This window comes from Hevea brasiliensis, chromosome 4 (genome assembly GCF_030052815.1).
Source record: "Hevea brasiliensis isolate MT/VB/25A 57/8 chromosome 4, ASM3005281v1, whole genome shotgun sequence".
NCBI classification, from domain to species: Eukaryota; Viridiplantae; Streptophyta; class Magnoliopsida; order Malpighiales; family Euphorbiaceae; genus Hevea; species Hevea brasiliensis.
The window spans coordinates 288,877-304,793 of NC_079496.1; the positions used below are offsets into that span (position 1 = coordinate 288,877).

The window sequence follows — 15,917 nt, forward strand, 5'->3', positions numbered from 1 at the left end:
TTCAGGTTCGCCATTGCCCATAAAACTCATTCTCTATGGAAATATTGCACTCATTTTTATAGAAAACGATGCTTATTAGCCATATTATAATATTTCATTGAATTGCTTATTATGATTATGCCTTTCAATTTAAATAAAAGTAAATTAACTTATAATTATATTCAACACATCAATTCCATCAAACATGACCGAAATCCGTGCCATCCTCACACTCAGCCTTTCACCGAGTTAGGATTTGAGACATGCCCGCGTCATTGAAGCTCTTAGACTCGAGCCAGATCCCTGTGACAAGCACCCACACCACCCCCCCACCCCCCCCCTAATGATAACATCGTGGAGGCTTTATCAATTTGCGGGTGAAAATTGCATCAAAAATTAATGAAATTTTATAAAATATTTTATGGTATTATGTGTAGTTTTATATATTTTTTTAGTGTTTTATATTAATAAGTTACTTTTATTAATTTTAATAAGTTTTTGATATTCTAATAAATTTATCTGTTATTTTGTCTTCACATGAATAGCATGATAAGCTTTATTATATTTGCTCCCACGTGTTTGATGTATTTTAGGTATTTATGAGCACTTAGAAAAATTAAACATTCATCCAATTTATTGATATAGCCAATCGCATTTGGGAGCATGATGATGAAGCAATATGCGGCTACATTTTGACTTACGGCATGAAACGAAGAAGAGATTAAAAGAAACAGCAATTGAATGATTTTGGGGACGTGATCAATAAGAAGTTAGGACCTGCCAAATCAATGACAACCAGATCGTGATTTTGGAGCCACGCATATGTGCTAAGCGTAAGCCGTTCATTTTTTTAAACTAATGCGTCGTTCATTTCTTTTCTTTCAAGGAGAGACCTAGTACCATAAAAGACGATATTTTCATCTAATTTGGGAGACGGCGCAAAATTCTGGACATCAATTGCCACTGGTTTGAAGCAAAAAGGACCGGGGAGTGGAGAGAAGATTCACCTTACTTGTAATTATCTAAAGTTTTTATCTCTTTTCCTTTATTTTTATTAGTTGCTATTTTATATTTAATGCTTTTAGGTATCTTAATTAAATATTTAATTGATCTTTATATTTATAATTTTATGAGATTTTTGAAAAATAATCTTAAATCTCAATGCTCTGATTGATAAAATAACTTAAATAAGGGTTAATATATTAATTAGAAAGTTTGATGATGCTTAAAAGGGATTATTAAATGTGTTTTGATTATTAACCCTTGCAAGAGTAGTTAAATTTAATTATTAGACAAAATTAATTGAGATTAACTCTTAGGTCAAGGGAAATCAATATCCCTAACTACTTTTTACATGGTTTTATTTCCAAACTCTTATTAGTTAATTTTCAATTTTAGTTAAATTTTAATTTCTTAAATTTAATTCATATTGGTCGTATTAATAAAATTAATATAAATTTTTATAATTAAAAGCAATGATTGTAGAAACGATACTTTGCTCATTCTATATAACTTGTGCGATTTCATATACTTGCGGATACATATTAATAATACATCAATAAAATATTCACACACATATATATATTAATTATTTTTATAAAAATCGATATAATGATATCATTATATGTTTTCTATATTCATTGTACATACTTTTGATTTAATATTAATTTTTTATATATAATTTTTTATTATTTTTATATATAATATAATATTATTATAATATATTGATTATTATTATGATAATATAATAATTTTTTTTTATAATATATGTGTTGTATATGCATTTTATCATTGTCGGACTTAAGTTAATGAAATTAAAAATATATTAATAAAAATAAGAAATGATAAATTTATGAATGAATATGATAATAGGTGAAGTTTATTATGAAAATTTTAAATTTATAATATGATTTTATAATTGTAAGTGTTTATAAATATGTAAATGTAATTATTTCTTATTTTATTATTTAATATATTTTCATGTTAAAATTCTTCAATAATGGAGTATTGAGTTTAGCCACACTTAGCTTTTAGATTTTATAATTTCTATAAAGTATATATAATTAGAAAAAGAATTTTAAGCGTTTATTTATTTAATTTTTATTATTATAAAATTATAAATAGATAAAATTAATGTAAATTTATAAATAACTAGTTATTTTAAAATGTGTATCGCGTTTACACCCATTATTAGTAATTTTCTGATAATTTTTCATATATAATATAATATTATCATAATAATAATTAATTAATTAATTATGAAATTAATATTAAATTAAAATATAATTTATTTAAGGATTATTGGTAAAAAAAATCTAGACATATGCATTGATTGCTTATTTTATCCAAATCTTTTAATTTTAGACAACTAAATTAAAATTTTTATAATAGAAGAAATTTTATCCAACACTCCAATTAAAATTTGAGAAGCTTGACTTTTACCATCTAGAATATCGAAACATTGTCATTAATAAGAAAAAAAAAAAAAAACCTTACTCGTATTACACCTCTAATTTTGAGTTTTAGTAACATTAATCAATGTTATATTTTTTTTTAAATTATCCATCAAATAATATTCATCGCTCCTACATCTTCATTATATTTATGTAATTTTATTGCCCATAATGTTATACAACCTAAAGATCAAACACTTATAATCCCATTTAAACACTACTACAAGAGAATTCTATTAAACTCCTATTCTATTAAACTCCTAATATTATATAGAGAGTTTTTGTAATTATTTTCTTTATTTTTTTTATTAGATGATATTTTTATTTTATTTAAGATATATTAATTGTCAATAATCAATTAAATTTAAGTCTTCATTAATTTTAATAATATTATTATTATATAACAAGAATTTATTTTTAATATTAAATAATAGTAGTATATAATGGATAAGTAGACAATCTTTTATTAAAGAAGACAATTTTTTTAGTAATTATTTTTAAATATTAAGATAAGAATGTAAATTGTGGGAAAAAACTTTTTTCTCCTTTTTTTTATTAACTATGATAATAAATAAATAAATAAAATCCATTTAACAACAAAATTTAAATTATTTTTTTGAATAATATAGTAAATGTCTTTTCAAATAAAATTTTAATTTAAAAATGATTTATTTTAAGCATTTTTTTTTCTAAATTAATTTAAGTTTAAAAGATTTTCTAGATAAAATAGGAAAGAAAAAAAAATTCTATTTTCTACCTGTTTTATTTTCTTTTATTTTCTAACTCCTTTCTTTTACTGATTTATTTTAGACTTTGTTTTTAGGAAAATTTATTGAAAAATAAAGGTTTTTTTTCTCTTTACGTTATTTTTTTTATAAAATATTGCTTTTGATATTTATTTGTAATAATAGAATTATTAAAAAAATTTCTCTTTTATGTTATTTTTTATAAAATATTAATTTTGATATTTAAAATTTTAATATTGCTTTTGAGTTATAATTGAATTAGAATTGAGATTTTAACTATTTTTTAAAATATATTGAATTTTAATAGATAATTAAATTTAATTTTTTATTAATTTAAATAATAAAAAAATACTGGTAAATAACATAAATCATAAAAGGGTGTTTTTGGTAATGTTAATGTTCTCCTCCCACATTTATATATTATATATATTATAATAAAAAATTATGAGTATATTAATAATATTTTTTATTTATTAATTTCTTATTTTAATTAATTACTTTTTATAAAATTTTATATTTAATTGAATTTAAATATAAATAGGATTTAAAATTTTAAAATTATATAAACTTTAAAATTAATTTAAACAATAAAATACAATTGTAATTAATAGGTAAATTAATATTTTTTATTTTTTAATTTCTCATTTTAATTAATTATTTTTTATAAAATTTTATATTTAATTGAAATTAAGTATAAGTAGAATTAAGAATTTTAAAAATTTATATTTTTATAAAGGTTTTGATTTTTTTAGTCATTAAATAATAACATAAAATTTATATAAATAGATAAAAATTTAAAATGAATAAACACTTAAATTTGATATTATGATTTTTTATTATATTTAATATAAAATTAAAATTTATTTTTATTTTAAATAATTAATTATCTAAAAAAAGACTAAATAATTTTATAAATAGTATCTTTTTTAAAAACTTTTAATATATTTATAAATTATAATATTTTATTAAAATAAAGAATAAAATTAATTTAAAAATAAGACTAATTAATAAAAAAAAATTCTAAGCACTTTTTTAATTTTACTTAAGTTTTATTCGGTTTTATTAAAATTATAAAATTAATGATAATTTTATTCTATTTACCTCAATTAGTCAAAATTAAAATGTAATTATAATAATTTCATTAAAGTTTTTAATTCAAATTATTTTATAATTTCTTATATTGAACAATAATTTTAGAATATAAAATTATTTTTTATTTTTATAAAAAAATAAAATAAATAAAATTTATTTATATATAAAAATAAATTTTAAGTTTGATTAAAGTTATATTTTTATCAATATAAATAATTTAAAAAATATTACAAATTTATGATTCATCTATTTGAATTCGTTTAAAAATTTAAATTCTTAATTTTAATATGTAATTAACGCTAAATTTTTATTTAATTATATATATATACTTAATAATTTTATTAAAAAAATTAAAAATTTTTAATAAATTAAAAATTTTAATAAGATTATAATTATAGAATTATTATATTACAGAATATAATACATTTTTTAGTATAAGTATAATTATTATTAAAATAATATTAAAATTTTAATTTATATTAATTATTATAATATTAAAAAAATTAAATTATTATATATTTAATGATAAATATTTTATCTCTAAAAATTATTAAAGACTATATATAATATCGTAGAAATAACATTTTAAAGGATTAATAGATTATTTGAAAGGCCAATTACTATACTTCTTTAAAATTTTTTTTATAAATATCTTTACTTTTGATATTAGTATGAGATTAATAAAAAATAATTATTACTCTTATAACTTTTAATCCATTGTTAATATTATTTAAATGAAATTAAATTAATTTTTAGCCTAGCTAACATTTACCCTATTTATGGGTTAAATACTAACTTTTGAAGGGATTAGATTAATAATTACCCTGTTAGAGTTAAAATTTATCATAATAACATTTAACCCCTCCCCCCCTAATTTTTTAACCTCATATCCAACGTATTCTTAAGTATTACATAATAAAATTCTAAAAATTATTATAGAAATGTAGTCTCATGAAAGAGAACCATCTTTTCTATATTATTTTTACTCTATATTCTTTAGAACCAGCTCCAGCGGTCCAGTGGCCGAATGGTACCCTGCCACAGCACGGACGCCGGGTTCTATTCTCAGCTAGTGAAAGTTGATGTTTTAAAAGGATTTTTTTTTTTTTTCTTGTTTTTTTTTTTTTGCCTAAATGAAGGCAAAACTTATCTATGTATGCATCATAACCCTTTTTAACATAGAGGATAGAGCAAAATACTAATAATAAAGTAAGGTTATCTATATATGCATCATAATCGTTTTAAACATGGATAATAGAGCAAAAAAAAAATCAAGTAGACTACCACGCAGCAATTTTTTTTTTTTTGCCTAAATGAAGGCAAAACTTATCCATGTATGCATCATAACCGTTTTTAACATAGAGAATAGAGCAAAATAATAATAATAATAATAACAATAATAATAATAATAATAAAGTAGGCTTATCTATGTATGCATCATAATCGTTTCAAACATGGAGAATAGAGCCAAAAAAAACTCAAGTGGACTACCAGGCCGCTTTTGCAAAGCCCACCCGAAGATTACCAAAGTCAAACACAGTGTGATATGCTCCCAAGAAGACATCCCCAAGAATCCTGCAACCAATATGGGTATAAAACTTCCCAATGTACACTGCTTAAATCACAATCAAAGTCATAAATGAATGAGCTGTGACATACCAAAGGGGACCTTGTGGAGGAGGCACATCCAATGCAGTGAAACCACTCAGGCAGATTGTAGCATACTTCTGCTCCACTCTAACAACATACTGAACAAACAGAGTTTTACTCTCACGAGGGAAACCAATAATCTATAAGGAAAGCTGACATATGTATAAAAGCAATAATTTTCAGGAAATGAGCATGAAAATTGAGTTTCAACCAAGTTAATGCATGCTTTCACAGTGCCAAAGATATCTGCACTGTGATGATCAGTGTCAAAACGCAAGCTTACATTTCTAATTTGTTGTTCCCATTTAACTTTATTGAAAGCATTGTTGCAACTTGTGAAACAAAGCAGAATATCATGTTGCTTATGATTTATCAGTAGTGAAAAAAATAAATCACACCAATAGCAAAACCTGTTCTGGAGACAGCGGAAAGGATTTATTTGCAATGGTGAATGAAACATGTGGCATGCCCGTGATGTCATTGCAATCAAGGAATGATTTTCCCATTGGATCTGGAAGCCTCTCGCACAGCTTTAACAAAAATATAGATTCAAATTTAAAATTAAGAAATCAAGAAACAATAGAATGTTAATTTTACCATGCACAAATTCATCATTATTGTGATATTTCAGGTAAAAGAATAGAGTGTCATTGCATGAAAAGAAATCACCTCATCCACATATTTGAATATTTTTTCTTTTGCTTTCTGTTGTTTAAGTTGTACTTGAATCCAGAAAACAATCATCTCACAGAAAGTACATAGGGCACTCTCATCAACAGTTGATTTATTCGCAACTTGATCATCTACCAAAGTCTCCAGAACAGTCCTGTAGGTTTCAATACTGGTTTGTAATTGAAAATAAACAAAGCAAGAGAAAAAAGTTAAAAATAAATAAAATAAACTTGCATTCACATACCTAGAACCATTATTATATACACAAAGTCCAATATCCACACATATGATTTCAGGCCGTAACTGCAAAGATGCCACTAAGTGTAAGAAGTAAGACTAATGGTTAAACTAAGAGAGTTGAAATACAAATTTTGGAAAAAAGAAAGAAAGAAAGAACAAACCCCAGATATTAATGTTTCCCATATCAAATTTCCATAGTTAGAGACGACAGTTTTACATTCTAAGCTCACAATTCCTTGCGCACCAATGGCATGGTTAATTTGAGTCACAATAGTCTGAAAATAGGAACTGGTAAGAGTAGCTCAAAAGAAAAATTTAGAGGGAAAAAAAAACTACAGTAGTTAAGAACTAGCAGATCTTTAGGTAGAAAAAGTTTACAGTTGGACCAGCAAGAAAGGAGGTTCCTGAGTCCACAATGGCAGCACATCCGTGTTCACACAGTCCTAGGAATTTCAAACATTGGTTTAGAGATTGTTAGCCTATCTACATCTAACATGGGAACATAATTCTAGAATTGCATATTCTACTCAATGAGCAAATATTAGTTTAAACGTCCAGTTAAATATTAAAGAAGTGAAGTTGCATTGAAAACACCTAAGACAAGAATAACTTCGAACAAATTTCTGTCAATATAAAGTTTGTCTTGCGTAATACAATCAGCCAGTCTTGATTAAAGAGCATAGGGACCATTCATTGCGAGCAAAACAAAAAAAAATGAATCATAGTTTTTATAGACCTTGTGTGATCTTCTGTAACATTATGTTTTGGAATAAAATTTCATCTAAAAGTAACCAAAAGTAAGAAATTTGTAGATAAATATAAGCTATAACCCAACAATACTTTGTCAATATACTATAACATCACCTGTTGAATTGTTTGCAATGAATATATCTCCCACCGCAATCTGGGAAGTTGAACATTGGTTAGTTTTGGATTATGGAAAAATCTGGAAGAAATCAACAAATTTTCAACTCCAGCTACCTGCCAGTAACCCCTTTCAGTTACTGGGACATATGTATGGTCACCTCTGAAGTGCCTCCAGTCAAGACCTCCAAAGACAATCTCACCTCCCAATCCTGCTGTTGGATCGCGATTTAGCCAAAGAGAGAAAATTTTCTGGCTGACATGACCCTGTTGTACCATATTAAACCTGAACATGGAGCATTAAGCATCAAGAACAATACTACAAAGAGAAACATCCTTTAAAACTATCTCTCGCTCTTCCTTTATTGATGGAAGATTATACAGTCAAATAATTAAACTATTATGGTTCTGCCAGAACCGTACCACAGTGGTGCAGCTTGCCCGACAGCAATATCCTGAAAACCAAGCCCAAGTATCCCATCAAACTGTGTACCTAAGAATGCTAAAAATCCTTGTCTTGTAACCTCGACAAACTCCTGAATGATGGTAAAGGTCATAACACCGTTTCAGCAGAAATACAATCACGTCTAAAGGATATATTTTTATTGAAGAAAAACTCATGCACCTGATCTCTAATGGTACCATCCCCAAGTTTGACATGATCTTGGCCGAAGAAACCAGAAATGGATCCAGAACCATAGTGAATTTTGCAAGGTATTCCTAAATAAGGAATTCACAAAATGGATTCCAAATGTGTTGTCACTATGTTCTAGTTCAACAATCAAGAGACATTCAAAAGTAGTTCAAGGGCAAAATTACCAATCTTGGTATAAGTTCGGGACATCCTTGCTCTGAACTTGGAATGGAAATAGCAAGTAATCTGCAACAGAGTGATGTTTTACAAAATAATCAGATGCAATGCCGAAACATTAGAATTTAGAACATTTGATAATCAATATTAGTCAACCAATGTAGGACTAACAGACAAAACGCATTTTGAAGATGGAACCCAAAGATTGGAGCTGCCAGTATCAAAGACGACAGTGAAACTCTGTGGTGGTGATCCAATGGCAACCTCTCCATAATATTGGGTATCAAGATAATTCTTTAGGTATACTAGATCAGCTTTTGGCCTTTCGAAGCTAGCATCAGTATCTCCAATACCCGTATCATAGGAAGTATCAGCTCTAGTGATCTTTGCAGCATTAATGCTGTAAAGGTCTAAACGCCGCTTCTTTAGACCAATTTTCACTAGTCCATTAGAGGAAGCTGTAAAAGCCCAGGAACCACCCAACCATGCCCCTAAACAGACTGCAAATAGAAGAAATCTGAACCAGACTCTCAGAACAGTAACAGTAGGCTGGTTTGACATGATGAAGGAAGTTTCTGCATAAAGTTTATGGCAATTTTATAAAATTTGGCCAAGGCTGATATGCAAATGGCAGAAGAACATTAAAGGGGTACAAGTGAAAATAAATATTAGGAGGCAATTTCACTCATTCCACCTCTCTCTTAGTTAACCAAAATTTCCGATTGCTCAAGTAGATGGTTAATTGAAGAGCTTAAAGAAAAAGGCGTTAACGGGTACATGGAAAATGGTAAAATAATACAAACCTGCATAAAAAGTTCCAGACTTCATGAAGAAAGAATAAGTTGGGTGAGTGAAGTTATTGCCCGTTAAAAAGTACAAGACTTCATTTGTCCACAACTCTGGGGACGGCCGTACCATCTTGGGTTTCATACACTTTGGTGGCTTCATCCGTAGACGAAGCCACCGCGTTATTTCCCCGGCTAGAACCTGTATTTCATCATCTGCAAAGAGGCATTCGTGATCATGGCCATGGAATGGGATTAGGATACAAACTTACCAATCAGTAGTACTGCGACCGGCCTTTTTTTTTTCCTTCAAGAAGATGGGTTTTGTTAATTAATTACTGAGGATGCTGTTATAGTTATACATAACAGAATACACTTCTTTTTCTTTTTTGCTCGGGAGGCGGATAATATTACAATTATTACTACCGTGCGGAATTGTGTAAGATATTTTGGATGGAGAGTGTCTTGTTTATCATCCATGCTGACAGATGGAATTTCGCGCTTACTTATCCATTCCTCATTGTCCATTGGCATAGGAAATTTCTTTACCCCTTTGTTTGGATAGAAGGGAGCGGAGAAAATGGGAAAAGAAAATAAATATAATTTTTTTAATTTTTTTTTATAATAAATAGAGAAAAAAATAAATAAAACATAAAAGAAAAAAAAATTATATTTTTTAATTTTTCTTCTATACCTAAAAATATTTTTCCCTATTTTAGAGTGAAATAGAGAAAATTAAATATCATTTATATTAAAGTTATTTATATATCCTTAATGTGATATAATAATAAAATTATAAACTCGTAGCAATTAAGTATTTTTAATAGGAAGACAATTTCATTTCTTTCTTATTTTAGTAAAGTATTTAAATAATAAAAAATTAAATTTAAATTTTTTTATATTATTTATTTATTTTTTTATTTTTATTTTCTTTTTATTTTCTGTGCTCAATTAAGGATTAAAAAAAGTTAAAAGATCAAATTATTAAACTCTCCGGTATGGACTAGTAGAGAATAAGTGGACTAGTGTATCAAAATGGCTATAGGTTTAAGCTTCTTGTACAAGCATTGATAGAATTTTGTTGATATCCCATTAAAGGAGATTTAATTAAAATAGGATTCAGAATTTTGAATAAAATGATAAGCTTATCCTTAATAGATTATATTAGTGTTATCGTCTCAGAAAGTAAATATACCAGAAGTGATAACTTTTAACTTTTGTTTGAATAGTGTGAAATAACGAGAAAATAAAAAAAAATTAATTTTTATTATTTGGATATTAAAATTATGTTTAATTTAATTTTATAAAATTAATTGAATTTTGTGTTTTTTTTTTCAATTTTTTTAAGAAAATTAATCCAAAAATTCAATTTCATAGAATTTATATAACTAAAACTAATTCTTATAGAATTTAAAATTAATTTCATAAAATTAGCATAAAACCACCTTTTAAATTAAAATGTTCATATTAAAAAATTCACTCGACTGTCCATCTTTTTACTTATTTCACATTCTAATTTTCCCATACCAAGTCACTTTATACTTTCTAAAAATCTTTTGTAATATGACATATAAATTTATTTTATATTTGTTAATATATTATTAATTAATTTATACATTTGTTAATTATTATAAACTTATTAGGCGTAAATTTTTTTCATAGAGGATAAACATATAATTTTGTTAATTTTATTATGGTGAATAGTTTAGAAAGTGAATAAATAAATTTTAATTATGAACATACACTAAACATGAACTACATGGAATTCAAATGAACCATACATTTTAAGTGATGCTATATCAAATGGTTCTAATTAGAATTCATTTGAAAAAGAAAATCTAAATTTATAGTTGAATTGAATCAAATACTATGTAAATAGACGAGATAAAAAGGATGAGAGAGAAGGACAACATAGAAGAAATTTCACTTTCCAAATTCGCTTAATTGGCTCAAAATTTTTCTTTTTAAATTATGGTGAGATGGAAATAAATAGACAGAAATGTGAAAATAAATGCATTATTTATATAAAAATTATTTACCTTTTATTTTATTTGAGAGAAAATTGATAGACGAAAAAAAAAACTTTCTAAATTCTCTTATTTGGATATTAAATAGAGTAAAGAAAAAATAAAAAAATAAAGGATGAGAAAATATATTTCTTAAATTTTTACAAACTTTTTAAAATGTTTTCCCCTGAATTAAAGAGAAGTAGAGAGAAATATATGTTATTTATATTAAAATTACTTAAATACTCTTTTATAATATATTATTTCGATCATTCATCTATAGCCAATTGTTATGCACGATAATATTATTATGCAAAAAATTCAGTCCAGTGAATTTGCTATGGTATTAACAAAAACTATTATTAAATCTAAAGGATAAAATTAATTGCTATATATTTATTCTTATATAATTAATTTAGATATAAAAATATAATAGTTATTTTTTTAAGAGATAAATTGTTTTTCTCTTACATTTTAATAATTTATTTAAATAAATTAAAGAAATTATATTTCATTTAATTTCTTCTCATTTATCCCATTTAATTTCTCTTAATTTCCTTTACACAATTAAGGGTCCAAGCAAAGGATTAGACCATTAGATGCCGTTAAATGTATGAAGAAAATAAATGTATAATAGTTATTTTATCTCTTTTAAGAGAAAATTTGTATTGATCTCATATTATAATAATCTATCTAAATAAAATAAAGGAAATTGAACTTTTTTTCATTCATTTTCTCTTCATTTCTCATTTTCACAATTAAGGATACAAACAAAATGTTATAGTATATTTGCATAGAGTATATAAAATAAGGCAAAAACTATAGAAATAAAGTAAAGAAAAAATGAATTAGATTTAACTCTACTTCAAAAGCTAACTAAAGGGGAGGCATAAATATTGGAGCATGAAATTTGTGGCTCAATATTAGAGCAGGACAAACTCTGATACCAGATAGAAAAATAGACCGAATTTACTTCCACTCCAAAAATTAGTTTAAGAAGAAGAAGTTTGCTCAAGTCATATATATATATATATATATATATATATATATATATATATATATATATATATATATATATATATTCAATTACCCTAAATTAAAATGAGACAATAAACTTACCTAATTTATTAATTTAATTAGTTTTAAAAATAAAAATTTAAGGCTAAAATACCTTAAATATCTTATTTCTTAAAAAATTTTATTCTCAAGCAATCCTATTGCTTTAAAACTCATACTGTATCTCTGAAGTTTCCCTTTCAAATATAGTTTCAAATCAACTCAACTAAGTTTTTATCCCAAGAATTTGTGGTCCGCTATATAAATTATCTTTCTTCATTTTAAATGATTTTGGGTTAAATCCTCGGAAATGTGTAATACTTATAGGTCGTGTTATACTACTCTCCTCCAAGTCAGTTTAGGTCTAACCCTTCTTTTCTTTCTATCTCCTAACCTAATGTGCTCTACTTATCTAACTGGAGCCTCCGTATGTCTACGCTTCACATGACCAAACCACCTCAATCTCCCTTCTATCAACTTATCCTCAATTGGCACCACTCTTACCTTTTCTCTAACGCTTTCACTACAGACTTATCTAGTCTAGTATAACCACTCATCCACCTTAACATTATCATCTCCGCAACTCTTATCTTAGACACATACGACTCATTCAGTGCCCAACACTCACTACCATATAACATAGCCGGTCGTATAGTTGTACGGTAAAATTTTCCTTTCAACTTATTGGGAATCTTGCAATCATATAAAACTCCCGTGGCACTTCTCCATTTCAACTATCCAGCTTTAATCCTATGACTAACATCCTCCTCACATCCCCCATCTACTTGAAGGATTGAGTCGAGATATTTAAAGTGATTACTTTGGGGCAGTACCACTCCATCCAAACTAACTTCTTCCATATCACCAGTTCGGCCTTCACTGAACTTGCAATGCATGTATTCTGTCTTCGTTCTACTTAACTTAAAACCCTTTGACTCTAGAGTACTTCTCCAAAGCTCTAGCTTTCTATTGACTCATTCTCGCGTCTCATCTATCAGAACTATATCATCTGCAAACATCATGCACTAAGGGATACTCTCTTGTATATGTTTCATCAATTCATCTAAAACTAATGTAAAAAGGTAAGGGCTTACAGCTGAATCTTGGTGTAATCCAATTGAAATAAAAAAATCTCTTGTGTCCCCTCTCACTGTGCACACAAAAGTAGTTGTTTCTTTATACATATCTTTCAACACTTGTATGTATATAATAGATACCCTATTTTGTTCTAACACTCTCCATAAGACATCTCTTGGAATACTATTATAAGCCTTCTTCAAATCGATAAAAACCATGTGTAGATCTTTATTCACATATCTATATTTTTCTATCAAGCTTTTAATGAGAAAGATCGCTTCCATAATTGAACGACCGGGCATGAAATCAAATTGATTGGGAGAGATAGAAGTGTCATGACGTAATCGATGTTCCACAACTCTCTCCCACAACTTCATAGTATGGCTCATGAGTTTAATTTTCCTATAGTTTAAGTAACTCTGTATGTCTCCCTTGTTTTTAAAAATAGGTACTAAAATACTTCTCCTCCATTCATCAGGCATTTTCTTTGAGTTTAGAATCTTATTAAATAATTTAGTTAATCATGTCACTCCCTTATCTCCCAAACACTTCCACACTTCAATTTGTATTCCATCGGGTCTATAGGCTTTACTCATTTTCATTCTCTTAACTGCTTCATTTACTTCTAAAAATCTAATCATTATAGTATAATTCACATTCTTTTCTACTACTATGTAGTCTATATTCGCACTATTATCACTTTGACTATTGTTAAAGATATCATCAAAATAATTTAGCCATCTTTCTTTAATGTCCTCATCTTTCACCAATACTTTTCCTTATTTATCCTTAATGCACCTAACTTGATTGAGATCTTGACATTTCTTTTCTCTCCTCCTTGCTAATCTATAAATATCTTTCTCCCTTTCTTTAGTTTCAAGTTTTTCATATAACTTTTCAAAGGCCTGAGCTCTTGCTTGACTAACTGTCTTTTTTGCCTCTTTCTTTACTATCTTATACAGTTCATATGCCTCATTATTATCACAGTTAGTAATTTCCCATACCATTCCCTCTTTCTCTTCACTACCTTTTGTACTTCCTCATTCCACCAACATCTCTCTTTTGAGGGTGGTCCATGTCCTTTAGACTGTCCAAGTACTTTTCTAGCTACTTCTCTAATCTTTGATGCCATTTGTATCCACATATCATTGGCCTCCATATCCAGCTTTCATGCTTCGGACTCAAGAAGCTCATTTTTGAAATTCACTTGCTTTACTCCTTTGAACTCCTGCCACTTTGTTCGAGCTACACTATTTCTTCTAACCTTATTTGAATTGTTCCTAACTTGACATCCAATACCACTAACTGATGTTGACTTGTTAAAGCCTCTCCTGGAATGACCTTGCAATTATTGCATAGAGCTCTATTTGTCTTTATGGTTAAGAGAGAGTCAATTTAACTTTTATATTGCTCGCTTTTAAAAGTCATTAAATGTGACTCTCTTTTTATAAAGTAGGTATTTGGTAGCATTAGGTCGTATGCCATAGCAAATTCTATGATACTTTTTTCCTCCTCATTTTCGGCTGCCAAAACCAAAACCTCCATAGACATTCTCATAACTTTGTCTATCATTTTCTACATGTCCATTCAAATCTCCACTGATGAAAATATTCTATTCATTCGATATGCTTTGTATTAGATCATCCATATCTTTCAAAAACCTTTGTTTACTCTCACTATCTAGTCCTATTTGTGGGGCATAAGCACTAACTACATTTATCGTTTTTCCTTTTAGTACTAGCTTTACTAGTATAAATCTATCTCCTACGCTTTTCACAGCTATTACAACATCTTTCAATGTCCTGTCTATGATTATGCCCACTCCGTTCTTGTTCCTCTCATTTCCGATAAATCACAGTTTGTACCCTGAATTACCAACTTTCTTGCTTTTCTCTCCTACCCATTTAGTCTCCTGAATGCAAGCAATATTCACCCTTCTCCTTTCCAAGGTATCCACAAACCCTGATTCTCCTCCTATCTTGTTCCTTCCTAATTGATCTCCTTCTATGATATCTTTTATTGTTCTCTATGCCTATCTTGTGTTCTGTTCCACTATTTGTTCTTCTATTTGCTCTATAGACTAACTTTTATACCCATACCCGTCCATTATGTGGAAACCCTTGCTCATTTAACACCACACCCTAGCACCGGAGTGGCGTAGCATGTCACTTTTGGTGAACGTCCTGCACCTTTGCATATTCTTCAATACATCCGGATTTCGATGTAGCGCGTCGTAAGTAGAGAATGCCCTAACGTTTATATCATTTGAATTCATATCACGAGGTGTGACGAAATTTTTACGCTGGTTGTCACTTACTGCAACCCTCCTCCTTTATACGGGCTTGGGATCGGCTAAGAACAAACTATTTAGGTGGAGTTCTTTCAAACATAGTCTAACAAAACAATAATTATCATATTTAAAATAGTGATATTTTATTGTTTTCATTGTATTTCATAATATTAATGCAATACTAAAAAAATTATAT

The 15,917-nt window shown here is 27.4% G+C and overlaps 1 protein-coding gene across 4 annotated transcripts; it reads right to left on the reverse strand.

The window, feature by feature from the left end:
• Window positions 1-5,667: 5,667 nt before the first annotated feature.
• LOC110669099 (aspartic proteinase) lies at window positions 5,668-9,702 on the reverse strand. 4 transcript variants are annotated; one of them, XM_021830593.2, is made up of 14 exons: window positions 9,311-9,702; window positions 8,664-9,082; window positions 8,516-8,576; window positions 8,322-8,416; window positions 8,120-8,232; window positions 7,814-7,982; window positions 7,697-7,736; window positions 7,211-7,275; window positions 6,994-7,107; window positions 6,837-6,895; window positions 6,590-6,761; window positions 6,331-6,450; window positions 5,930-6,018; window positions 5,668-5,845 (listed from the first exon to the last, which is right to left on the reverse strand). In XM_021830593.2, exons 1-14 carry the CDS (start codon window positions 9,453-9,455, stop codon window positions 5,758-5,760), a joined length of 1,749 nt encoding a protein of 582 aa, XP_021686285.2. In that variant the 5' UTR covers window positions 9,456-9,702; the 3' UTR covers window positions 5,668-5,757. The 4 variants fall into 4 exon arrangements, with proteins under 4 accessions (XP_021686285.2, XP_021686287.2, XP_021686286.2 ...); XM_021830595.2 differs by having other exon boundaries at window positions 8,679-9,082; window positions 9,311-9,699; XM_021830594.2 differs by having other exon boundaries at window positions 6,590-6,746; window positions 9,311-9,698.
• Window positions 9,703-15,917: the final 6,215 nt, after the last annotated feature.